Source organism: Scardinius erythrophthalmus, assembly GCF_964197995.2.
Source record: "Scardinius erythrophthalmus genome assembly, chromosome: 1".
Classification (NCBI taxonomy): domain Eukaryota; kingdom Metazoa; phylum Chordata; class Actinopteri; order Cypriniformes; family Leuciscidae; genus Scardinius; species Scardinius erythrophthalmus.
The window spans coordinates 24,449,136-24,475,603 of record NC_138221.1 but is presented as its reverse complement, the minus strand read 5'-3'; the positions used below and the strand labels follow the sequence as shown (position 1 = coordinate 24,475,603).

At 38.1% G+C, this 26,468-nt stretch overlaps 1 protein-coding gene and 2 long non-coding RNA genes across 3 annotated transcripts; all 3 read left to right on the top strand.

The window, feature by feature from the left end:
- Positions 1-1,029: 1,029 nt before the first annotated feature.
- LOC308695408 (uncharacterized protein) lies at positions 1,030-3,364 on the top strand (the record flags this gene model as incomplete). The annotated part of the gene is made up of 5 exons (XM_081373544.1): positions 1,030-1,296; positions 1,576-1,710; positions 1,815-1,934; positions 2,741-2,953; positions 3,317-3,364. 5 exons carry the CDS (start codon positions 1,030-1,032, stop codon positions 3,353-3,355), a joined length of 774 nt encoding a protein of 257 aa, XP_081229670.1. The 3' UTR covers positions 3,356-3,364.
- Positions 3,365-10,161: 6,797 nt separating this feature from the next.
- LOC308697618 lies at positions 10,162-11,495 on the top strand. The gene is made up of 2 exons (XR_014030959.1): positions 10,162-10,287; positions 11,090-11,495. It is a non-coding gene; the product is annotated as an uncharacterized lncRNA (long non-coding RNA).
- Positions 11,496-12,975: 1,480 nt separating this feature from the next.
- LOC308697631 lies at positions 12,976-17,337 on the top strand. The gene is made up of 3 exons (XR_014030963.1): positions 12,976-13,074; positions 15,246-15,331; positions 16,625-17,337. It is a non-coding gene; the product is annotated as an uncharacterized lncRNA (long non-coding RNA).
- Positions 17,338-26,468: the final 9,131 nt, after the last annotated feature.

Below are 26,468 nucleotides of genomic sequence, written 5' to 3'. Positions count from 1 at the left end.
AAACTCCCCAATTACCCGCGGCTCTGTTCTCGACACTTTAGCCCTGATTCATTTGAGGATTTTGATCGTCGACAGGTGATGAACGAGCTCATGGGAGTTCGTGGTTACAGGCGAGTACTTAAACCGAATGCATTACCCATGATTTTTCCTCACAAGAATGCTAAACGTCCGCGTATTTCAAGTGTAAATCGTGAACAGAAACGGCTAAGGCAAGAGACGCTGGATAGCATGCTAAGTAGCACTAGCGCTTGTGTCTCCACTTGTGCAGAGGAAATCATGGACTGTGTCAAACCAGAAAACCATGCACTTGTCAAGGCTCTAATGGAAGATAAAAGCGTCCAGTGTTCTCCAATTAAAGTTGATACAGAGACTAATTGGTAAAATACCAATTGGATGCAGCTGTACAGTGGCCAGCTGACGCACACTACCAGGTGGCGACCGACCATAGTAGTTACGCACGTAAACATGAGTTGGTAGTGGAGGATGACAACTCTCAAGATCAGTTCTTATCAGATAATGAACCTAGCGATCTGTCTCAGTCACAGCATAGTCTATTTGATCTGGATTACACTGCAAGTGCATCAGAGTCCTCTCAAAGTACACAGGGCTCACGACCTTCAATTCATTCACGTTTAAGGAATTAGCACTAGAGTTTTTCTAGTTTTTGAGGAGCAGTTACAGCAATTGCTTCGACATTGTTCAAAGTGTGGCTCCCTTATTGTTCAGGAAGATATGAGAGAGCTACACAATGATGGATCACAATTGACATTAGAACTCACATGCATTAATGGCTGCAGTTACAGATGGCAAAGTCAGCCTCCTGGAAAACACTGCAAAGGGATAGGAAACCTGCTCTTATCAGCGTCAGTCTTCTTCAGTGGGATCCATTTTGTAAAATTTGAGCGCTTCTGTCACAATATGAACCTAAAGACAATAAGTGCTGATACATATGCAACACTGAGGAAGAGGTACGTGTTTCCTGTGATTGAAAAAACATGGAATAAAGAGCAGAGTACTGTGTTAACCACAATGACTAACCAGCAAGAAGTTGTGCTCTGTGGAGATGGCCGGTGTGACTCTCCTGGTCACTCAGCTCAATACTGTACGTACACCTTTATGGATGCACTGACTGAAAAGGTAGTGGACTTTAAAGTTGTAAGTTGCACCCAAGTGTCAAGCTCCAACACAATGGAGATCAAGGGTTTCAAAGATGCTCTACAAACAATTGAAGAGAATGGAGTTAAGGTGAGCACCATCTCCACTGACCGCCACCCTCAAATTGTGAAAGAAATGAGGGTAAACAATCCTGAAAAACATCATCAATTTGACCCATGGCATGTGGCCAAAGGCCTATCAAAAAATGTAGCGAAGGCAGCAAAGACAAAGTAATGTGAAGGCCTGGCAGAGTGGATAACATCCATCATAAATCATTTGTGGTGGTGTGCACAAACATGTGAGGGTAATGCTGAACTGTTGAGAGAGAAGTGGGTCTCCATAGTACACCATGTTACCAACCGTCATGAGTGGCCTGGGAACAGGTACTTCCACAAATGTCCACACGAGCCCCTTGACTAGGCAGTCCAAAGAGGAGAGCTGTGGCTGAAGCCGGGATCTGTTGCACACAACAGTCTTGTGAAGACCGTGACAGAAAAGCAGCTTTTAAAAGACTTGGATCACTTAACGGAGTGCGTCCACACAACAACACTAGAGGTATGATCAAGTATAGACATTAGATATTATAAGTAGGCATGATTTCCATTGCAGAGTGCAATTCAATTGTAATTGTTCTCATTTCAAATTATATTTTGTTTAAGGTGTATCACTCCATGTATCTGAAATACCTCCCAAAGAGAACGCATTTTGGATATGATGTGATGGTTCATGCCTCTATGCTTGCTGCCCTGGATCATAACGACAATGTGAACAAGGAACAGGTGAGTGTAATCATTACAACTCATTGCACAGTATTTTGCACTGTGACATCAGCCTGTGGCCCCATTTACACGAAGGGAAGACGCAGATATTTCCCTGCGGTTTGGCCTCTCATTCACACGAATACCCCGTTTTTATCACAGAAAACTATTATTTCTAAAAACTCCGGCCAAAGTGGAGATTTCTGATAACGGCGGTTATGTGTTGTCGTGTCAACTAGGAGAAACAGGGTTTTAGGTTCTCAAACATCACATTACGCGCCAGAAAATGCTGTAACGTCAACCCTATGTTTGGGTAGTTGACGTGACGTGGCTTTTTCACCGTCACAGAAGATAATAATAATTTATTTCAAATTTTCATCAGTAAAAGGGATAGTTCGCCCAAAAATGAAAATTCTGTCATCATCTACTCATTTCTTTTTATAAATTCATACAGGTTTGAAACAGCTTGAGGGTGAGTAAATGATGACAGTATTTTCATTTTTGGGCAAACTATCCCTTTAAGAATACTGTAAATGGTTACACATTTTCTTGTTTTACATGAATTTGTTGTTTTAATACCAGAGTTATTTTTTATTTTTTTACAACTTTGAGCCAAATCTCAAAATCGTCCTATAGTGTAAAAAATCTTAATGAACACTCCTGGCATAATTGTGCAAGTGTCTATTTCACTAAGTGACCATCACTTTTCCTATACATACATTTCTAAAAGTGTAGAAATTTCATAAAGTTTGTCACAGAAAAAAATGTCCTTTGGTGTTATGCAATAACCTGATATTAAGTTATTTTCCCTTTTTGTTTTTGAATAGGCTGTTTATCAAGATGGGGAGAGTGTGGGTGAACCCAAATTCAAAATCGCTTGGAGCAAAGTCCACAAGACCTTCAGAGCAAAACCTGCTGTGATGACAGAAAAGGACTACAGCTACATGACTGCCATGATGGAAGTTTTTCTCTCCTCTGATTACGATCCAAACCAGGCAGTGGACATGAGTTTCAACCTAAGACACATCATGGCTCCACAGGTGACACTGTCGAGATCACAGATCATTTTGCAATCATTTCAGTATTCAAGCTTCAAATAGCTGCGAATCTCTGGCACGTGTTTGTTTATTCAGTTATCAGTGATGTAGGAAAGCAAACCTGTATTTATAAATATCTAAACTTGTAAATATGTACATAACAACTGTGTTCAACAGTTTTATTTGGTTTGTCTTGGTATATCAATATGTTGTTGTCTAAACATCTAAATCTGTGAATATGTACACATAACTGTGCTTTATTGTTGCTGCTGACTGATACACACACACCTGCTTTTGTATAGGGAATAAATTGTGATTGTCCCAAAGGAATTCTGGTCTTGAAAATTATTTCTCTTCATTTCACAGGAAACTTCTACTTTGAGTATGGGAAGTGTGCACTTTTGACACCTCTGATGATACACAATGAACACACCATTGTAGTTTAAATGCTCAGCTGCTTTAATTTTGAATTATTTTTAGCAGTTTGTTTTTTGCAAGTTCAGGCTATGCATAGTTAAAAATTCCTCCATGCCTCCTCTACTTCTCCCTTTGTCTGCTGATTGTCTGCATGTTAAAATCCTCTAAAGGCTCCACTTGGTTTGGGGTAGACATTTCTTATTTTGTTCACTGCACACGAGGGAATGATTCTGCGGACTCTTCTCCCCAGCCAGCCATGCATCCACCATGTAAACTGGCGATAGGAAGAATATCTGTAAGACCTAAAGCCAAAAGTTTTACACTAAATGTTATGAAAGGATGAATCAAGGTTTGACTCAAGCCAATAGATGCCAGCCAATAATGTTTGCGCTGTATTATTGTCTAGATTCTTTATCGGTTACTGGAAAAACTTTCAGTGTTGGCCAAACTAAGTAAGGGATAATGTATAGCGAGGCGGTTGTTATAGCGAATAACAACCCCGACAGGCTGAACGGGACCCCGACGCGGAGCTTGAATCAGCCTGAAGGGCTTGTTATTCGCTATAACAACCGCCTCGCTATACATAATCCCGCTTATTACATGGCTACCTACAAAATAAATAATTAATTTGACACAAATTATAGATTTAAAAAGGAGTTTATTGATTTAAAACGATTGCATTGCTTCCGCTAAAGAAAATAGTCCATTCCGCGTCCATAGCAATGCGCTGTTTTTCATGGCAACGGTGTGTTATACTTCACAGCGGTCTGTTATCAAGAAATAACATGTTATATAATTCTAAACAAATATGTTCATGTTAGTAACTGCATCGCGGCTGGGTAAACCAGCGTTCCATCTGTCACGGAGGCTGACGAGGGCAGCCCACAATACATCTGGATTGAGACAAACTGCCTCAAAATTAGGATGGGCAATGATGCATGGTAAATCTGCAAACAAGTATCCTGTTGTTCTTAGGCTATAATATGCATTTACTGTGGTAGATTACTTCAAAATTCTTCAGGCCAATATAGTTATGCTTAACCAATATAGCTACCCTAGCTACCTTACCCTGGACTGCTGCTGATATGAAGTGGAGTTCCTTACAGCAAACACTCTCCCTTTCAGTAAGCATTGGTAAACAATTGCCACAACCACACCAGTGCGTGTGCCCTACTCTCTCTTCCTGCTCCTCCTCACCTACGGCTACGAGATTATTATCATCCTGTGAACCTTCCTCCGTATTTGCGACACGTTCAGGCTCGAACTGAAAAGGGTGAACGGCAGACATTTCGCTTACGCGCCTTGTGTTTGTAGCGGCGCTGGGACCAGTCTACGTCACGGCCCAGAATGCAATGGGTAAAAACAACAACGGCGACTTACAGGTAAAAACTTTATTTAAAAATATCTCGCTACAACGAAAACATCGGGTGTGTTATTATATCACGTTTGTGGCGCAAATGGTATCGCAAACCCAATAAGGCTAAGTTGTCAAACTAGCCGGAGATCCCTTTAAGACGCTGCTGAGACATTACAAGTCACATCAATGTCACGTGTCTTTACAGGATTTTTATGGGTTGTGTGTGAACGCACTCTCTGATTTCGTTAATCACTGGCAGTGTTGGTGAACCAAAATCAAACAAACCCAAGTCAAATCCCGGGTCACTTCGTCTGTTTATTTTCCTCAATCTCTGTGTGAAAGGGGCTTTAGTTGTATATTCAGCAGGATTCTTTATAGAGCACACAAGCTGTCAGTAGCTGCAGTCATCAAGGGAAATTTACATTATATTTTATATACTTTTCAAAGAGGTGGCATGCAAATGAAGTACAGGAGTCAGCCCATTTCCTCAGTCCTGGTCTCATCAGCATAACAGTGTCATTCAAATACATTGAAGCTAATCCAATCAGCCTAACTATTCAACAAGTGGGCCAGGGGCTCCAAGAGCCATTAAAGACAAAGGGTGAGAGTCTCAGTAATCTGACTCATTTAACTTACAATAGAGAGAACAGGACTGGCAGGAATCTCTTGCTGGACACTATGCATAACCTTAGATGCTAAACCCAATGTACAGAACTTTCTCAGTTTATATACTATTGAATTGGAACCAAGATGTAACATTTTATAAATGTGTAATACAACATAATTGAATGTTTATACATAAAGTTACAAAGACTGAATGAAATAAGCACATTAAATAGCATTATTTGCTTCATTTTTAGTAAGAGAATCCATTGGTAATGTCTTCAATCTGGACTTGAATATGGCAACTGTTGGGGCTCATCTGGTGACACCTGGAAGTTTGTTAGAACTGCAAGTGCCTCACCACTGATCCTGCCTCACTGCTAATTGCATGATGGGGTCTACTTCCAGATAGTGTTTACTGTTTACCCATTGCAAAATGTGTCCGGAGAGCAAAGAGATGAGATAAACGCTATGTTTGCTTGAATTTTGTGAGAGGGATGCAGAAGCTTGTTCTTCATGTTCTTCAACTTCACTGTATCCCGTCGTGGGTCCAAGAACACTATTGTCAAGATTACACTCTCCTGACGCACTCAGCTATACGTCACTTACAAAAAAATACAAAATGGATTCGTCAAGCAATGAGGATGATTTTGTTGCCCTTTTTCTTTTTAAAAAGAGAAAAAGAGAGAGGAAATATTGAGTCCATCCAATCCTGAGATTGCGCCGAGAGGAAGGAGAGTTTCACCTGCTTATCAAGGAGTTGCGAAATTATCCTAAGCGATTCAAAATTTACCTCAGAATGTCAGTGGAACAGTTTAATGCTTTGCTAGCGACACTGGAGCCACATATTAAAAAGAAGACCACCAATTTGAGGTTTGAGGTCAAAACAAACTGAGGTTTCTACCATTCTTTCATGATCTTTCATGTTCATCACTATTTCAAAATAAAGGTCTGAACACACCTTAGGAGTATGAAAATATTCCTGTTGCGAACTGATAAATTACGGCTCCTGTGTAATTTATTTTGAAAATCAGTCACCGAATATGAACTAATACTAGAGATTGTAAGCTTTCAAACGATATATAGTTTGTCAAGATTAGTTTAGGTTTAGTCTAGGATATTACTGTTTTAAATATGTAATGGCTGTGGGCCTGACAAATCTGACATTATTATTAATCTCCAATATGTTATGTAACAGTTGATATGGTTCTTTAATGCTCTTCTAACTAGCAGAAGACACTCGCAGGGTTTTTAAAACCTCAAATTTTTTATTTTTTATTATTAAAATAGGGCATTATTTTATTTGAAAAAAGTTAATAATAAGTTTTATTGAGAAAATATTTTAGTTTGTCTTATTTTATTTTTTTGATTAAATCAGATAGCATTGCTGTCATATGGTCATGCTACAATGTGCTCCATCTATGGGGCATGTTGTCACATTTCACTTCCATTCTTTTGGGGTATATCAAGAAATAAATATACACTGTATTAATAAAACAAAACCACATAATTGTACTAGACATGTGGGAAATTAATGTGGGAAAAATAAATAATATGAACCCTAAAGTAGATTTACGCAAACTAAGAAAGTCAAAAAGCATTAGTTTGTGCCCCGCTCTCCCCTACATATAGTAGCCATCAAATCCCCTCAGTCTGCTGACACCAATGAAATGAGCTTTAAGTGGCCATTTACAGGAGATCTGAAGACATCAACATAATAAATGAGGTGAAAACAGGAACTATTGTCATGAAATAAAGAGTGTTTTCAGCAGATCTGTTAATATTGATGAGCCTCAGACTATCAACACTCATTCAACAAGCCATTCAGGATCATCAGCAGATCATCTCGCTTTATTCTGAGTGTTTGCTGTTAGAAACACATTATTTGAGTCAGGAGCTCGAAGTGAAAGACAATACTGTCATTTTTCACAACGTGAGTGACATGGTTAGAACGTCAATAATACAAAATACACTAATGACACACAGGTAAATAACTACCATAATATGTCCGTATGAATTAGGGCTGCAACAAACGATTATTTTGATAATCGATTAATCTAACGATTATTAGAACGATTAATCGACTAATCATCGATTATTTCGCCGACTAATCAGTAAGTTTGGAACGATTATTCAGCCTTTTCAATTAGTTAAAACACTGAGTTATACATATTCTAACTATAATATAAAAAAGAAAATCACTTCAGCTTTTGAAATGGTTGGTTTAATGAACTTTGAGCAACTAAACAGGTCATTCTCTTTAAGTTTTCAGATTTCTGTCCAACTCAAATCACACACAAATGCTCTCTAAGCATTGGTTAAATATTCGGTTCTCTTTCAATAGGAAAAAATAAACAAAAAAATTTATCAGCTGCATTACAGACAAACTTAAACTGCAAACAATTATTATAAGAACACAATTTAAAAAAAAATGACAGCTGAGCTGACAGAGACATTCTCATTCACCATTTAATTTACAGTATAAAAAAATAACTGACATGATATTCTTCATAACATCTCTTTTTGTAAGTCTTCATGAATATGGAACAAAATACAGGCAAGTGATAAGACTGTAATACCTAATAATAAAAACAGCCCTGACTCCTAAGCTCGATCAAGCTTTATTCTATGCAAAAATAATCATCACAATACTGTAATTATATTATTAGTGTTAATATTATTGCTATTATTAGTAGTAGTATTGCATTCTCTAAAAAGAGATTTACTGCTAGTTATTTACGTTAGCTTCAGCTGGAGAACATTCACCTCTCACCGGCTCGTCTCGTGCCGGGTTTTTCCTCTTTAAGTGCTTTAACATGCATGTTGTGCTCCCGTGAAAAGCAAGTTCCGCCTTGCATGTATTGCACACGACAGCATTCTTGGTTTGAAGTTTTGTGAAACTTTCACACACCTAGCTAGTTCGGATTCGTTTGCACTCCGTCATAATTCGCGCTGTTTTCTTCTACCGCAACAGCATTTGTAACGGCTGCATTACACTCTAGCGCTACAGCGCCGTAGCGGTCAAATCGCGATATTGCAGGCCCTTACATTAGGTCACGTGGGATCAAACGACTACTCGACAACAAAGATATTTGTCGACAATTTTTTATTGTCGACGTTGTCGACTAATCGTTTCAGCCCTAGTATGAATGTAAATATAGGCCTGATAGCACACGTACATCTCAGAGACCTCGACTGATTCTACTTAAGTAAAGTACAGATACGTGAAAAATTTCCTTAAGTAAAGTAACAAAGTATTTGTACTTCGTACATTCCACCACTGAGGCTATGTCACAATATGTATCGTCAGGTTTTTATACCTCAAATTAAAAACCAGTGATGTCCGCAGATCATATGGTAACAAAATAAAAACAAAACTAAGATTATTCCCTGTATGTCATAAAGAAAGAAAAACACTTTTATTTTGTGTTACATTTTCCTAATGGTGTTGCTACCATACCAGTGCCAATTCAGGTTAAGTATACACTGTGGCAAGAGCCAAAAATCAATAATTTATAATAAATGATGACGCATGCAAAACAGAGAGAAAAGACTACCGTAATATTATTCATGGTTTGCTAAAATTACATGATTTCTGGTAGCCTATATTGGGGATTTTGTGATCCCATGCAATAGCACAACATTAGAACTGCATCCCATGCAATTAGGCCTACTTTATACCTATAACCATTTGCCTTCATGATTTTCACTGCTAATCCACTTAAATTAATCGTGTAGGTCAATCACAATCCCTCTCGGAAATGTCCCCACCTCTGGTGACATGCAGTGATCTGATATTAGGCTTGTTTGAGATAAGCAAAATCTGCGCAGAATCGATCACCGGTGATCAGCGCGAGATGCATGCCGGTTAGAAATGTGTCCGAGTGCGGCCCGCCTTGCTCTGATGTCATGCTGACGTATGTCAAAAATCTCTCGCGAGCGCAAGGCGCACCTGTCGGATTCTGCAGTCGAGCGCAGTTGCTCTCCACCGACTGCGCTGATCAAAAGCATGATGGGAAACGACTTGCTGACGACACAGCTTAATGTTCATTGGTTTAAACAACCGTGATGTATCGTTCTCTTTTAAAATGTTTGATTTTAAAACTCTGATATCATGTTTTATGAGTATACGTTATGTGTGAATATTCCCAAACTATCTGACAGTGCGATCTCTTTGGGTTATGCAATGTAATTTAAAAAAAAAAAATAAAAAAAATAAACACATATGTCTGTATTAAATAAAAAAGATTGATAAACATGTATTTGGAATGGAATTAAATAAGTAGGCTACTTTGGGTGACTTGTTTATCATATTTATTTTCATATAAAAGCAACAGAACTTAAATTCCATCCAGTTTATTATCAACACTGTGCACGAGCGTGAATCCCGCGATATCCGTCTTTGATCTCACATGTGTCAGATCCACTGCGAGAAGAGAGAACTGTCCGGCTTGCCTGCGCTTTTTTCACTCCTCCTCTCACTGCAGCCGCCTACTCTCGACTACATTTCAGGCGAGGCAAGGCGCATCTCAAACAAGCCTAATGATATCTCAATGGCTGCGTTCGAAACCGCATACTTCCCTACTATTTAGTATGGGAAAAAGAGTAGGCGAGCGAAAAAGTATGTACGAATCCAAAAGAGTAGGCGAGAATTACCTGGGTGACGTACTAATTATCGCGAGATTCGGACTTAAGTGCGTTCGAATATGCCTACTTTCCTACTATATAGTAGGCGAAAACAGTACGTGAAGGAAGCAGTACGTTCGAAACATCAGTATTCATAAAAGAGTAGGCGAGAAGTTCCCGGATGGCTTACTGCTTCCAGCCAGATTTTTGAGTGCTCGACCGATGGATACTCTTCTATCCCAGGAGGCCACGCGAGAGGATACGTCACAAAAAAGAAGAAGAAGGATAGGTCATACTCGAACGTGACGGAAAGGATGACGGACGAGACTCAAATGTGAGTATTACAAATCAAATGATCGCATGTGTTGAACTACTGTACAGTAAACTGTTGAATTGTTTAAGGTGTAAAGACGCTGTATAGGCTATTTGTGATTTTGCTGTAAATCACATTTTATTATGTATAGCTAACAGAGAAGCTCCAGTAAGGACACATACGTCTCCAAAGTGGATTTGCATACATTTTAAACCGTATACATCTTAAATACAATTACTAAATGTCTATTTAATATCTGGCAAGAAACTCTTCTATAAGAATTGCAGATTACTATATGAAATAGGCATCTGAGTGATGTATGTGTGCTATTATGTAGAACAAATCTATAAAGTAACTAAACATAAGTTATCTATTTTATTTGTCCATTAGTTGATAAATTGAGGAACATTTATATTGGATAAAAACTAAAAGTTAAAACAACCTCAACATGTAAATGTAGTGTTGAGCTCATAAATCACAGAGGTAACGTGAGTCTGGTCTGGATGTTAGAGTGGCTCATGAAGCTGAATGCTGCCATCAAAGACTTTGTGACATTACAGAAATGAACAACAACAACTATTTAAATATTAAGTTGTAGTTTATTTTAATTATTGTAATTTCAAACAGAGCTATTACAGCACTTTTCTGATTCTTGATTTCTGTGCATTTGCTGCACAGCTTTTGTGGTGGAGCAGGACCTGCAAAGAAAGATGATGGCGGCATTTGTGGAAAAAAGCATTTTTGTCATCTAAATAATACTGAAATCAAATGACATTGTGATGTTAAAATTACTGCTTTTGTGTTATGTTTGTGCATTTTGTAGGATCTGAAATGTCAGCAGACTGGTGTGAGCACTGAGGACGAAGAGCACAGAGCTGAATCCTGGAGATGGTGCCATGGATGAGACCCTCCATCACTCCACCTGCCCTTATGAGAACCTCCACCTGCCCTCATGAGACCCACCATCACTCCACCTGCCCTTATGAGAACCTCCACCTGCCCTCATGAGACCCACCATCACTCCACCTGCCTTTATTGCCTCAGATTGTGAAGCACAACACATCACGCAACAACCTCAGGCACGAGGGAACGGCTCACCTCTGGCGGTCAGCTGATTCATCAGAATAAATCTGCAGAATGGGCACCGCTGTGTTGAGATGGCAGAAGGATGTGGGGTTCAGTGCCTGTAGCCTACATACATGATTGTAATAAAGCTTTGTTTCATGTGTTGACTTGTATATGCATTTGTTTATTGTGTGATGGTGACTTTGATTCATTCTTTTACTAATTTATTAATATTTCTCATTGTTGTCAGTAAATAAAATACAATTAATTAATGCTTTATTTATTGTTTGAAGGAAAATGTAGATGTTCACTATATACACATCTAGAGTGTATTCATGCATGTCATATGATATACATTACATTTTGTTTGTTTTATTGAATTATATAATTTACAGTAAAAAGTAATATAATTAATTGATCAGCATTTATCGTTGTTATTATTGTGTGTTTTGGGCTGGGAGCAATGCAATTCATTCTGGGGTAATATTAATTTTTAATAATGATACTTATATTTTTCGAGTATAAAATCAACAGTTTTCTCCAAAGGTGAATCTCCCTTTGTGCAGACATTACAAACGCTGAGGAAAACCGTTCTAGGTAGGGCTGTCGAGTAAATGTGAGGTAAATGTATGTATGTATATGTATGTATGTATTTATACATGCATATATATATATAATATAATATATATATATATATATATATATATATATATATATATATCATGGGTTTGCAAACATATTATGAGATTTTATACACAGGAAAAAACCTATAAGGTTGAATATCAATATATATTTTCTTAAATAATTATATAATACATTTAAAAAAATGCATTTTCTGTTATTTATAGGCCTGAGGGATGAAACGATAGTTAAATTTAACAAGAAAAAGAGGAAAACAAAGCAGTAAGCCACTTTTGCTTATGGATGAAAATGTTTGGATATAAAATAAAGAAATTAACAACATATTCAAGAGATGACAATTTTGGGATTTCGTAATAAAAATAAATATCGTTAAGGATAAAACGGTGGGTCACATTAGTAGGGTTAAATATAAGAACTTAAATCAACCCTAAATGTACTCACAAAATAAATGGGCAGCAGTTTCTTCAAAAAGACCACAAAATGAGCAAGTTTAATCAATATCATGATATTTACAGATAGATGAATTAAACGTGTCGTTCAAATCTTTTAAGTTGTTGCGCGTGTGATAACGCGTCGTAGGTCACATGATATCGTCAACATGGCAGATGTCCGGTTCTCATTCATACTCAACGAGATCTGGCTATAAAGTACCTACTCTTTTAGCGCTCATTAAGTAAGTACTCATTGAAATTAAGTACCTACTCATTGAGTATGCGGTTTCGAACGCAGCCATTGTTTGGGGTTACCGTGGCTTCTCAGAACGTTGGAGTATCGGCGAGCTAATCAGGGATGAGTTCCCTAATGAATATTCATGAACACCCTGCACAAAAAAAAAAAAAAAAAAAAATGCAGAAGGTGGCTGAAATCATAGACAGTATATAAACGGTCTGAAATGCCCCAAAAGCTGGTTGCCAATCGCCGTTAAAAACAAAAAAGAAGAAGAAAAAGACAGACTTTTAATTTGGTCTGGCTATGACATCATAAACCTGCGCCGTGGCGTGCCCCTGCAACTGTTGCGATTAGACTAAAGAAAGGTTTGTGGTTTTACGCATTTTAAAGTGTCTACATCGATACACGTTGATTTGGCAGTTTTTACAAAAGGTATGTGACCATGTATTATTGAACATAGCTTTGTAATATGCTTAATATTCAGGGTTTTTGTGAGTAAAGCGTACTCACATAACAGAAAAGTAACGTCTCATCTCGCGCACTATATCATTTACGAATTCGGTTTTGGTTAGTGATGGAGAAATGGAGTCAATTGAATCTAATGCTTTGCCAAATGACTCACTGATTCAAAGCGATTGACTCACCGCGCGCTGACGAATCCTGCCGCTCAAAAGTGTAAAAATAAAACTAAAACAACAACAAAAAATTATTATTAATAATGATGATACATTTTATGAACAAATCGCAAATGGTTTCTAACAATGTAATCATGTTAAATCTACAAATCAAAATATGAATTGTCTGTATAATTTATTATTCTATAATTGTTTAGTGCTTGTTTTAGGTGATTTTTGTCTAATCCGTTGATTTAACCCTCGTGTTATGTTGGAATTCTGTGCTGGTCAAATTGACCTGCATTGGATTACAATTCCTCAAAAATCACACTATGAAACACAACAAAGGGGTCAATATCACTATAAAGTGCCTTTGGTGTCCTCATCAGAATTGCTCAGTCATCATGAACATAATGCAAAATAATGAAATTCTGAGGTTTTATTATAAATGGCTAAACACTTACACACATACAAGTACAATGATATGTCTCTTGAAATGAGTTTTTCTGATTTTATACCACTTTCTTTGATTGGATGTATGTGATTTTGGCATGTCCCACACACTGCTCCGCTAACTTCAGTGAGTGTAAAAAGAGGTTAAATGACATAAAATGAAAACACTTTTTGAATGTATTTATTGTCCTCAGCAAGTAATTTAATAAAATAAGTCATTTTGATTATTTATATTTTATTTTCATAATAATATTAAGCAGTTTGCACGTGTCCCTGAAATTGCTGTCCACCCTGTCATTATGGGGTAAACGCCCCTTTAAGAAACCAACTGATGTACTCAGCAGCGGCGGTTTCTTCATAAGGGCGATCGGGCGACGCACCACCAAAGTGTGAAAGGGACTTTCATTCAATCACTATCTCATTCAACCACAGAGTTACGCTAGCAGTCACTCACTGTTGTTCTGCCTCTGGATATAGTCCAATCAGCGCCGAGTCACGTTCTGTGGAGTACCGCCTCTTTTTGGGCGATTTCACTCTGGCTGAGAATCGCCCAGAGTCTTCCCATAGACTTATATTCAAAGATTTTTTTTTTCGAACTGCAGGCACTGCAATGCATTCTCTATGGGTTCCGGGAGGGCTCGCACTAACGTGCTTTCGTCATCATACGTAACCTTAACTTGTGCAGCGATTGGTGGAAACAAATGTACCTCTATTAGTATTTAGCCATAAGCTGAAGTGACATCCAATAATTTCCTCAGTGCATAACTTACATTTCACGGACATATTCTCCATCTGCAAATGTTAGAAAGTCCAGTTTGCTGTCATGAGTGGGCGAGCTTTCTGCAAGCTATACTTCCGTGAACGAGCGCCCCCGCGTGCATGTGCGCCGAACAGACGGAGTGCAATAGAATAGGAGCGCAATTATTCTGACTAAAATATACATTAGCACTAAATTATAAATATATTTAGCTAAAACATTTGTTGTTGAATATTTGTTGTTGTTGGTGAACATAAATGTGCTAGAGAATTTCAAACCTACATGTGTATTTTTATGATATTAGCTTTTTTTTTTGGTTTAGTAAATTTAACTACTTCTTTAAAAAGCATTACTTTGTTTTTAGATTGTAATGTTGCAATGTTAGAATGTAATGTGATTTGACCCCTTTTTTGGATAGACTGCAGATAGACAGCAAGGTTACACTATGTTTTTATAACCTTCAATATAAACATTGTTTGTAGGACAATATCGATCAGGATATTAAATATTTAAAAAAAAAATTAAATACAGGTTTTTTTTATTCAAATAGAAAAATAATAATTAAATACTCAGATTATACCATACATCGCCATTTAGCCCAAAAATTCAGATTTATTTGGCAATTGGCTATTTCCCAACCCTACCGGCTGAAGTTTTAGCTAAACTTTAGGCTAATGATAGCTACATTATTATCACTGTTAAATTGTTATTTAACAATAAGCCTACATTCAGTCCTGAATTAAAAATTCAGTTTGTTGTGCCCCCCCAAAATTTTTTAGCACCAGCCGCCACTGGTACTCAGTGACATCCCCTCCCCCATTTGGTCTTTCTTCAGTTGGAGGTTAAAACATCTGCTGCACACACAGTAAGTATCTACACTTATATTTCCTAATTTTCATCATATTGTGTCTGTAGTTGTAGGTTACTTACTGACACAATGAGGAACTTGCATAGGAAGTTTCTTTCTAACAACCTGGGCCAGATATCATACACCTCCTTCTGCCGTCTCAAACCTTTTTGGGTGGTTACCCCCTCTTCCTCTGACCGTGACACATGTCTGTGCAAAAAACATGAGAACTTGCAATTTATGGCCAATGCCTTGCAGAACCATGGATTCCTGTCTTCAAGAAATATTGAAGAAATGTCTGAAGCAACTATGTGCAACCCCAAAGCCAAGGCATGTGCTTATGGTGAGTGCAAGAAGTGCCTCCACACTTGTCACTCAATGCTGAAAACTCCGGGGGAAGAGAACATTTGTTTATCTCAGTGGATGACAGAAAAGATCATGAAGGATGAAAAAACGTCAACAATAACAGTAAAAAGAGAAATAACAACAACAGAGGAAGACCTAAATACTCAATTCCAAGAGAGGCTTTTCAATTTTAGACGCCATGTTTTCAACATCAAATGGCAGTTTGATGTCTACAGGGAGCTCAGGAGGAACCTGAAGTACAATGAGTGCCTCATACATGTGGACTTTAGTGAAAATTACACATGCAAATACAATGCAGAAATCCAGTCTGTGCATTTTGGAGGCTCACACCAGCAGGCCAGTCTGCACACTGGAGTGCTCTACACAGCAGGTGAAGCGGCGCCGCACACCTTCTGCTCCATATCACCCTCCAGAAGACATGACCCTGTAGCCATCTGGGCCCACCTTCATCCAATTTTAAAGGTAGTGAGAGAAAGACACCCTCAAGTCAGCATAATTAATTTTTTTAGCGACGGGCCAGCAACACAATACAGACAAAAAGGAAATTTCTTCTTTCTCTCAACGGAACCCTACAAGTATGGCTTCAAGGGAATAACGTGGAATTTTTTTGAGGCTCAGCATGGGAAGGGTGCACCAGACGGTGTGGGTGGGGCCCTCAAGAGGTCAGCAGACCGGATTGTGGCCCAAGGAGGAGACATCCCTGATGCCCAGTGCTTATATAACAAATTGAGAAGCCTGAACACATCTGTTGAGCTGTTCTTTGTCCCAGAGATGGATATTGAATCAAAGCCTGAGGTAATAGTCAGTTAAAGTTACAATCCATAATCCAACGTACTCCATAAGGTGCTTTTGCACCGCATAGCTCTAGAAACTCAGTTATTTTGCTTTTTTCACATGTTGTTGTTGAAATACATTTTATTTATTATTTTTTTTATCTCACTTTAGGTACCTGCAATTGCTGCTGTAAAAGGAACCATGAGAATCCATCAAACAATCAGTTTGACACCTGGGCAGATGATGTACAGAGACATTTCATGCCTGTGTAAAAGGGAGGATGGTGTATTGGACTGCACCTGCTTTAATCTTCAGGAGGTCACTCTCACTGATGTTCCACTTTCATCTGATAAGGCCAAAGCATGTGGAAAGGCACAAGATACCCAAATGAGACCAGAAATGATTGAGTCAAAGCACATCGGAGTGTGGTGTGTTGTCAATTATGACAATGAAGGCTACCCAGGTGTCATCGTGGATGTGGAAGGGCACAGTGTGAAAATTAAGTGTATGCACCGTAATGGCACCAACAAGTTCTTTTGGCCAGGTCCCAGGGAGGACATCAGTTGGTACCATGATTGGCAGATACTTTGCCTAATGGCAGAACCACAAGCTCTGAACAAGCGCTCTCTACAGATTGATCCGTCTGTTTGGAAGTATGTGGAAGATCAATTAGAGTGATGCAGAAAATTAATTCCTGAAATCCTTCTTTATATTGCTTAAGGGTTTCTTGTTGTTCCTGTTGTTTCTCTAACGTTCATGTTCTCTTCTAGTTCACCCATTAAAGCATTTGTCCACCCTGTCATGCCAAGTTCCACCCTGTCATCTTGTTGTCCACCCTGTCATGTTCAACTTTTATGAAAATAAACAAATTATTTTAACAAGTTAACAAAACCTTGTGTGTGATTTCTTAATAAACAAAAAAGGGCCAGTTAGTATTGTTTTAAATTTTGACTAAATATCTTTATTGTTAGATTTTATTTAGAATAGAATGTGCAACTATCGCACATTTTATTGGGCAATACATATTTAAGCAGTAATTTCATTATTATAAAAATACTTTTACCATTAACTAAAATGTTTTGTTGAGAAAGGGACACATTATCTTTTCTCAGATCTACATTTTATAATCACTATGCAATGAAAATGTATTTATTCTACTATGAATTTGTCCATGACAGGGTGGACATATTTTATCGTTTGCTCATATATTGTCAGCTTGCAGTTAATTTATAAAAAGTGCTGGAGCTTGACCAATATGCATTTCTAACAGCCTAATGTCTCCTTAATACAACACATATGAAGTTAAATGGAAAATCTCAGATTTTTTTTAGGGAAATTGTGAAGTCTCAAAAGCACTTTATGGTGATATTGACCCAAAGATTCAGGTTCAAACTGTAAACTTTTAATATCAACATTTGTCAAATATTCCAAAATATATATATATATATCTGAAGATATGATTTAATGAAAATGTTTTGTAACCATTTTTTAAAACTTTTTAAAATTTGAATATACGTTATATATATAGGGTGGGCCATTCATATGGATACACCGTAATAACATGGGAATGGTTGGTGATATTAAAGTCCTGTTTGTGGCACATTAGTATATGTGAGGGGGCAAACTCCTCAAGATGGGTGGTGACCATGGTGGCCATTTAGAAGTCCACAAACAGGACTTTAATATCACCAACCATTCCCATGTTATTAGGTGTATCCATATCAATGGCCCAACATATATATATATATATATATATATATATATATATATATATATATATATATATATATATATATATATATATATATATATATATATATATATATATAATTTTTTTTTTTTGCTTAGAACATCATAACTGAACAATTAATTAATCTGAGTTAATTTTTCCTGCTGTCTATGTCGAAGTCTCAAGATATTTCAGATATCTTGAATATATAAATGAGAGCTTATTTTACTATCTGTGTCTGTCAAAAAAAAATTCATTTGTAATTTGCAATTAATTCTGAACACCATGATTTAGCTTTTTCAAGTGTGTTTGGTTTGGGTTAGAGCACTTTTAGATACACTTACACTTTAGAACTGGAGTTGATGCATGACATACATAAAAGAAATGTTTTTATTCTGTGTCTGTACAGTTGCTTTTGAATAGCTGCCTATCGTGGTCAAATTGACCTGCGAACATCACAAACGTAATAGTAATTTTGTTTTTATATGTAAAAAAAAAAAAAAACACACACCAGAATGTTGAAACTTTGCATGCATGTTCATGATGATAAATGTGAAAAAGTCACAAAATATCAAGAAAAAAAAAGGTTTAATATTTCAGGTAGCTTGAAAAAAGAAATGATAGCTAATTTTTACCATCTGTGGCTGACAAAATATTTTTCTGTATTGAAATAAGTGTGGAAAACCACATTTTTTAGCTTCATACGGTAGTAACAAAAATAAAATAACAAAATATAACCAAGAAATGTTATTATTTTGGTTCCGTACAGTTGCCTTAGAGCGTTAAAATATGCGGGTCAAATTGACCCGCGAACATCACGAAAGGAACAGTAATTGTCAAAAAACACCAGCATGTTGAAACTTTGCATGCATGTTCATGATGATAAATGAGAAAAAGTCACAAAATATCAAGAAAAAAAACATAGGTTAACCAGTATTTCCAACAACTAGAAAATCTAAACGGGTCAAATTGACCCTCAACATAACACAAGGGTTAAAGCAGTGGTTCTCAACTCCAGTCCTCGGGACCCGCTGCTCTGCACATTTTGTATGTCTCCCTTATTTAACACACCTGAATCAGATCATCAGCTCGTTAGGAGAGACTCCATGAACTGAACTGAGTGTGTCAGATAAGAGAGACATACAAAATGTGCAGAGCAGTGAGTCACGAGGACTGGAGTTGAGAACCACTGATTTAAAGGATTAACGTTAGTTAACTTTCAAATAAAATGTCCTTATTATTTACTCACCCCATGTCATCCAAGATGTCCATGTCACCAGTGCACTGAACTACTGAACTAGACTGATTTATTTTTCTTTCTGTTAATTATTCTCATCTTAAACATGATAAATTGTCCAAACACACAGGAAAACTCCTGGAGAAACATCTGAGATCTACGTGACACTATTATAAAGATGGCGTTTATTAAAGAGGAGAGTGAAGACATAAAGATTGAAGAAGTGTTCAGCGTGAAACATGAAGATACTGAGGAACAAAAAGGTTAGTTTCATTCTGTCCTTATTTTAATGATCTACAGAAATAAATGATATGAAGAATGTCATATGAGTGTCCTAATTAAAGCGGTTTTATTTGACGTGGAGCGGGTCTTCTCATGTGGACAGACATGTTTGTTGAGATCCCATGACCAGACAAATGGAAATAAAGTGTTTCTGCATGAACTTTAGAGGACATGTACACTTGCATTATATGGACTAGATTATTTATATGGATTATGAATATCTATGGTGATCCAAAGAAAGGAAATAATTTGCATCTGGGATGGTGTGAGTGAGTAAATGATTAGAGAACTTTAATTTTTGATGAAGTATCCCTTTAACTATCACCACAGCCCCATCAAGTACCTTTCACTAAACCAAAGATTGAAACCAAAAACAGTAATATTAATGATAATGTTAACATTTTATGAAATGTGGCGATTATTACAATAATACACTTAAAAACAATCAAGTTTGTTGGTGAAAAAGATTTATATTGGCAAATCATGAGATTAGTTACAATTATTATTTTGATGTATTGACCTCCATTTTATATTAAACTCTAAACAAGTCAGTCATTTCATTTGACATGAGATCACTGCCATTAGCAAAAGACAACAAGCCCACAATCCAAATGTTTCTAAAAAAAAAAAAAAGCTTGTTTTTTAGGCAGTTTCACTTGTATTAAAGTTAACCCCAAGAAATGACCCACAGACTCAACCCAGCTTTTGACTTTCCCCCTCAGACAGAGCCAGTGTGGGCTTATGCAGATATACTTAGGTTATGTTTTGCTATTGGCCCTGAATGTATATATCTTTCTTAAGGTGCTCTAAACGATGTTGGGTGATGCCACTTCTTGTTGACGTTCGAAGTATTAGTATTAGTATTAGGACATCTCTCCTCTAGCGATGTGCATGTGTCTCCTCTCCTTCATGTGCCCCCTAAAATAAAATATTTATATAGAAAATAGAAAACATAGAAAACATCAACCACAGTAATAGATGTCGGCAGCAGCTGCTGTTGAAGCACATCCTTTAATCAGGATATAGGCTAAGCATTCGATTTGCACCACTTCATCTCTCACAGTCACAGTTAGGCTCGCGCACTGTTAAAGGGATACTTCACCTCTGGGAAGATGAATGTGTATTTAAAATAGGTCATTTAAGTAGAAGAAATGTGGAGAAATTTTTGAATTTGGAGCTTTCTAGACTGAGAAAAGCCAGAAAATGTATTTTTGGCTTATGTGGATGAAAGACAACAACTCCCAGAATGCACTTGCTTCGCTGCCTTAGGAGGCCACGCCTACCGGTTAGAGAGCACAGTTGAAAACAACAAGGCTAGCCTAAGTAAGTGATGAGTTTGCCAGGGATTTAGAGACCCAAAATGTCCGGGATTCGGCTTTTGCGTTCTACAGTCGCCATTCATCATGTTTACTGTGGCGAGCAGGACGAGGCTGACGGCCGCGGGAGAACGGCGCGAGGCCGGTGGCTTCATTACTGAGACGCGCCGGGTCTCGCATATCTCACGGAGGAGCGGGAATTTTCTTAGCAATGTTAAAACGCACATCAACCAACCAATCACTTGTTTAGCGTTCATGTAAACACTACAGTCAGATTCACCGATCGGAATTAATTCAGTTAGATTGAAACGAGAGGTGTGCATGTAAACAATGAATGGCGACCGCAGAACGCAAAAGCCGAATCCCGGACATTTTTAACAGTCTCGCCCGCCGGACAAGTCCGGGAAAAGGAAGATGGTAACCCCTACTTACTCAGCTTTCTCCTATTATTCAGCTTTCTCCACAGAACAAGAGCATGCTAGCTTAGCTTCCAAAGAAAGACGGCTGATACTGTGTACATTCTGTGAGTGAGATCCCACCCTGTATGGGCGGGCTGAAAACATGCGGAACAACGCCATCTACTGGCTGTAGTCTTTAGCCTCTGGACAGAAAATCCTCCGATGACGCAAAATGACGATTTTTGCGTCATCGGAGGATTTTTTCCAGACAAAAAATACATAAATCTCTCCTCTCAGGGGGATATGAGGGGGGAAAGCATGGTAATTCGAAAATACTACAGGTTTTCTACTAATACAAAGCTTAATGCTAAATCCTGAAGTAACCCTTTAAACGAGCTCTCGGACACATTCGATCTCTCGCTCACTGTTAAAAATAATGTGATATGATTTTATTGCCATGTCATTCAAGGGTCCGAAAGGTTAAGCACCATTTTTTTTTCTCCTTAAACATAACGATGATAAAATAATTAAAAAAAAAATTTCCCAGGAAAACGGATCGAAACAAGGCAATAATTAAGGTGAATTAGCAAATATGACTAAAATGTCCTGGTGGACACTGTCAAAACGGCAATCAATGAATTAACCGATGACTTTAACCCTCGGATGTACACATTGCGAAACATAACGCAGAATTTAGCAGTCAACACAGATTCATCATTGATTCAAACCTTTTTGTTTAAAGCAGTCTGGACGGTGTAAAAGTTGCAGATGTCAGGTTATAGGCTAGTGTGCATATGCATGGAGAGGAGTCGTTCCATATTCGATTTCAATTCGACGTTCAATTGTGAAGTCATTCAACTGTGCTCTCAGAGTTAGTGATATTTATTAAGAGTCATAGAGTCGTCTCCCACCACATGTGTAATCCATGTTTTCAGAGTTGCTCACTATCTCACTCTTTACTGTAGATACAACTTAGTGTATATTTATGCCACTTTGGCATTAGCAATCACTTGAATGCTACAAGTTATCGCGCTAAATCGCGTCTGCCTGCTGATCGCTGATTGGCTGAAAGCGCGCGCTCGTCGGCGATGTCAACGCCAACTGTGAGTCTGCATGGGCATGTGTGTTTAGTAATGTCATGATGACTGATTTTATGGATTACATGCTCATTTTAGTTTTGTTTATTACCAATAAATACCAATTAGACTTTTAGACAAATTAGACAAAAAAACGCTAAACTGACCCCAAACCAGCCCAAATTTTGTCCACCCCAGCCTAAACCCTTTTTTTACCTGCACAATCGAAATCAAAACCCACCCAATCTGGCAACACTGTTCACTTAAATTAAAGGAGAACTCTGGTCAATTTATTTTGTATATTTGGAGTGCTGTCAGTACAGAGAACAATGACAAAAATCGGTGTTGCCTACACCGTGTTATCCTCTTTTTAAAATTCGCACCCTGTTGACTTCAATAGGGCAAGTTTTAAACCTGCTTTAAGCCTCTTAACCTCCTGAGTCCCTGCGTCCTCATATGAGGACATTACATTTTTGCCTCTTGACACAATGATAGTCAAATTTGTAAATCTTAGACATGTTGGCCACATTTAGGGACACTGCCCACACCATCTTGTGGTGATATAACAACATTACACCAATGTCAGTGAGAAGAAAATGGCTGGAAAATCAGCAAAATATCAGCAAAACACTTCCCGAAAGAAAAATGACCCAGGTAAAAAATCTATTCAAATTATATGAATGAAACAAATGTATTTATGTACAATACTGTCTCCATCATCATATGGGGATTAAAATTTGACATATTTTAGTAATAGTAGCACTCCAGGACATCAGTAAATGTGAAGTACTCGTTTGAGGACATTGGGACTATATTACGTTATTTATTCTACCATGTGGTTAGCTAAACTTGGGAATTTTTTGACGGATCACAATAGCATTGAAAAAACAACATTTGTCTGTGTGTGTATGTGTGTGTGTGTGTGTGTGTGTGTGTGTGTGTAAGCATGAATTATTGAGTTAACATGGAAAAACTGGTTTGCTGTAGTGCAGAAAACTGGTAAAAATCAAGAATTTCAAAATGAAAGTGAGCCAATAAGTGGCCTTCTACTGCTCCCTGCTGGCCATTACCAGTACTATTATAAAATTTTATAATAGTAAATAATAATATATAATAGTAAAGATTTTGTCAAGTGTTTATCACTTCATTTGTACTGACACTTCACATAATTGCTAGAAAAATGGTAAATTATAGACCCACTGTCCTTGCATGAGGACATCTTAATGGTAAAACATAGACCCACTGTCCTCGCATGAGGACATCATTTTCTGCAAAAACTACTTCCAGTACAAAAACAAATTTTAGTTATTATACTTATTAGGTCCAACTTATCCCAAATAGCAAGAACAATTATAAAATGCACACCAGGCAAGCTCTCGGGTCTCAGGAGGTTAACATCCTTGATGTGTCATTACAAGTGCACAGCCATTGTGAGTGATTCCTTCAGAGTGAACACGGTGAATCTGACTGCAGTAGATGTGAAAGATATGAATAAAAATGAAGTTAATTCAGCCAGTGTTCATACCTGTATTTACATCCTGTTTTCGGTCGAAGTCCACAGTAGTCGATTGTCGAGTTCTACAATGTTGCTTAGTTACCTATGATCACGTGCGACAATTGACAGTTTACAGTTTGACAAAAGCACAATGTTGTGTTTTACACAAATATAAGTAGGCTAAACACTTTTTTGCAGTTTTAATGATGTCCTGTATGAACAAAATGACGGAGTATGTTTTTATGTTATGTTTATATGTTTTCCACTGTTCGATCGCGCCCTTGCCTCTCTCTCTCTCTCTCTCTCTCTCTCTCTCTCTCTCTCTCTCTCTCTCTCTCTCTCTCTCTCTCTCTCTCTCTCTCTCTCTCTCTCTCTCTCTCTCTCTCTCTCTCTCTCTCTCTCTCTCTCTCTCTCTCTCTCTCTCTCTCTCTCTGACGCACACACACACACACAGACACACAGACACATTCCAGCATTGCAATCTTGACATCGCAGCCTGTTCATTTTGCTGCGTTCACACAAAACGCGAATAGAGCGTCAAATTCGCGTCTATCGCGTCAAGTTCGATGCTTGAACAGTTTGAATCCATTCGCACGTCCAAAGCGAATAGGACGCACCGTGCGCGTATAATAATAAAGCGAGCGTTTGAAGCGAAATGCGTATCTAACAGTAGTTTCACATTACATTAATTAATGTGCACGTGAGTTTGATTTATTTTTATACCGTGTATTCTCCGTGTAAATTCATAAACCGAACCGTGTACGAACATGTACCGTGTAACGACAGCATGTTCCAGGTCCTGCCAATATCCAGCAACCCCCCCCCCCTCCCCCGGATCCCCTCAGACCCCCCCAATACAGTAAAACTGCATATTTTAGAGTGGCATTTTATTGTGGCCAGCCTAAGGCACACCTGAGCAATAATCATCCTGTCTAATCAGCATCTTGATGTGCCACACCTGTGAGGGGGATGGATTATTTCGGTAAAGGAGAATTGCTCACTAACAGAGATTTGTGAACAATATTTAAGAGAAATATGCCTTTTGTGTACATAGAAAAAGTCTTAGATCTTTGAGTTTAGCTCATGAAAAATGGGGTCAAAAACAAAAGTGTTGCATCACGTCATGTCACAAACTCAGCTCACGAACTCTTGTTCGTCTTCTTACTGAAACACGCACAGCAGCGGAGCAGCGTGTTCACAATAGCAGCTTGAGTTTTGGTCCACTGAAGAGGTGCTTTTCTATGGCGAGCAACTTCTATGTTAGGCTTGTTCTAACTGTGGCAAGTCAAAGGTCTGAAGAAGAACGATTCATTGTAATTGCCGTTCAATGTTGCTTTATTATTATTATTATTACAAAGCGCTAACCGCTATTCACATACTTGAACGCCTTTGCAACGGCTATTTTTTTCCCCCTTTTTTCCTGCTGATCTCCTGCGTCCCCCTTGCAGTATCTTTGCACCCACTGGGGTAAATGTTGGAAGTTGACATGTCCTTTTCTATTGACATGATGGTGGTTGTACATTTTAAGGTTTCCAACACTGGCAAAATCGCTGCCATTTTCTGGGTCCTGGGGTCCGTTCTTTGTACGTTGTTAACTCAGTTAGCTGGATTTGATTGTTTACGATTTTGCATGATCTTGGATTGTTTGGTTCTTCGAAACTTATCCTGGACTTCCTGTCAAACATAAATTTCGGCTATTAGCTCTTGCTCTGCTCTGCTCAGAGAAAAACTGTGCGTGCTCTTTGGCCATGGTGAGCAGCCAACAGCAACATTGCTGATTAATGTTTCTACTATCAATACATATCCCCTTTTAAACCAACGCATGAACGCGCAGTTATCTCAGATAACTCAATCCAGCAATACTAATCATAAACAACAGGAGTGTTCGAAGAAGCTATTTAGCCAGATCATGAGTAGCACGATGATATCATCTTGGATGTCCCATTTGATCTCGGATGTATTTAGTGACATACGAAGAACGGCCCCTGGCTTCTTGCAGCTTTGTTACCTTTCGGTCAGACAGAACAAGAAGTCTTCCAAACACCTCACGTGCTGAGCTTCATCTTGTTTTGCACAATTGAATGAGCTGGAGTTTCGGAAATTGCATTTGTTTTTGTTTTGCCTCCAGTGCCTTGCATGTAGAGGTACTGTGGTTGAAGCTGTAATGATAACACGATGTGCAAACGCATTAACACTATCATTAACTACCAGCTGCAGTGTATGTCCAAATCAGGCTACCGAGTCCCATTTCACCCATCTGGGATAGTTTGCTGCCAGCCTGGGAATACCCTGACTAACTTCCGACAAATTTAGATTTGCTCTGCAAGTCTGCCTAAGAGCACATTCAAGCCCAAGAGCACATTCAAGCCCATTTCCAATCTTTTAAAATCGAGGCACCAATCACAAACTATGAGGCGAGCTTTACACGATGACGATAGCTCTGATTGGTTTTAGGTCTATCCAATTACGCCCAGAGACATTT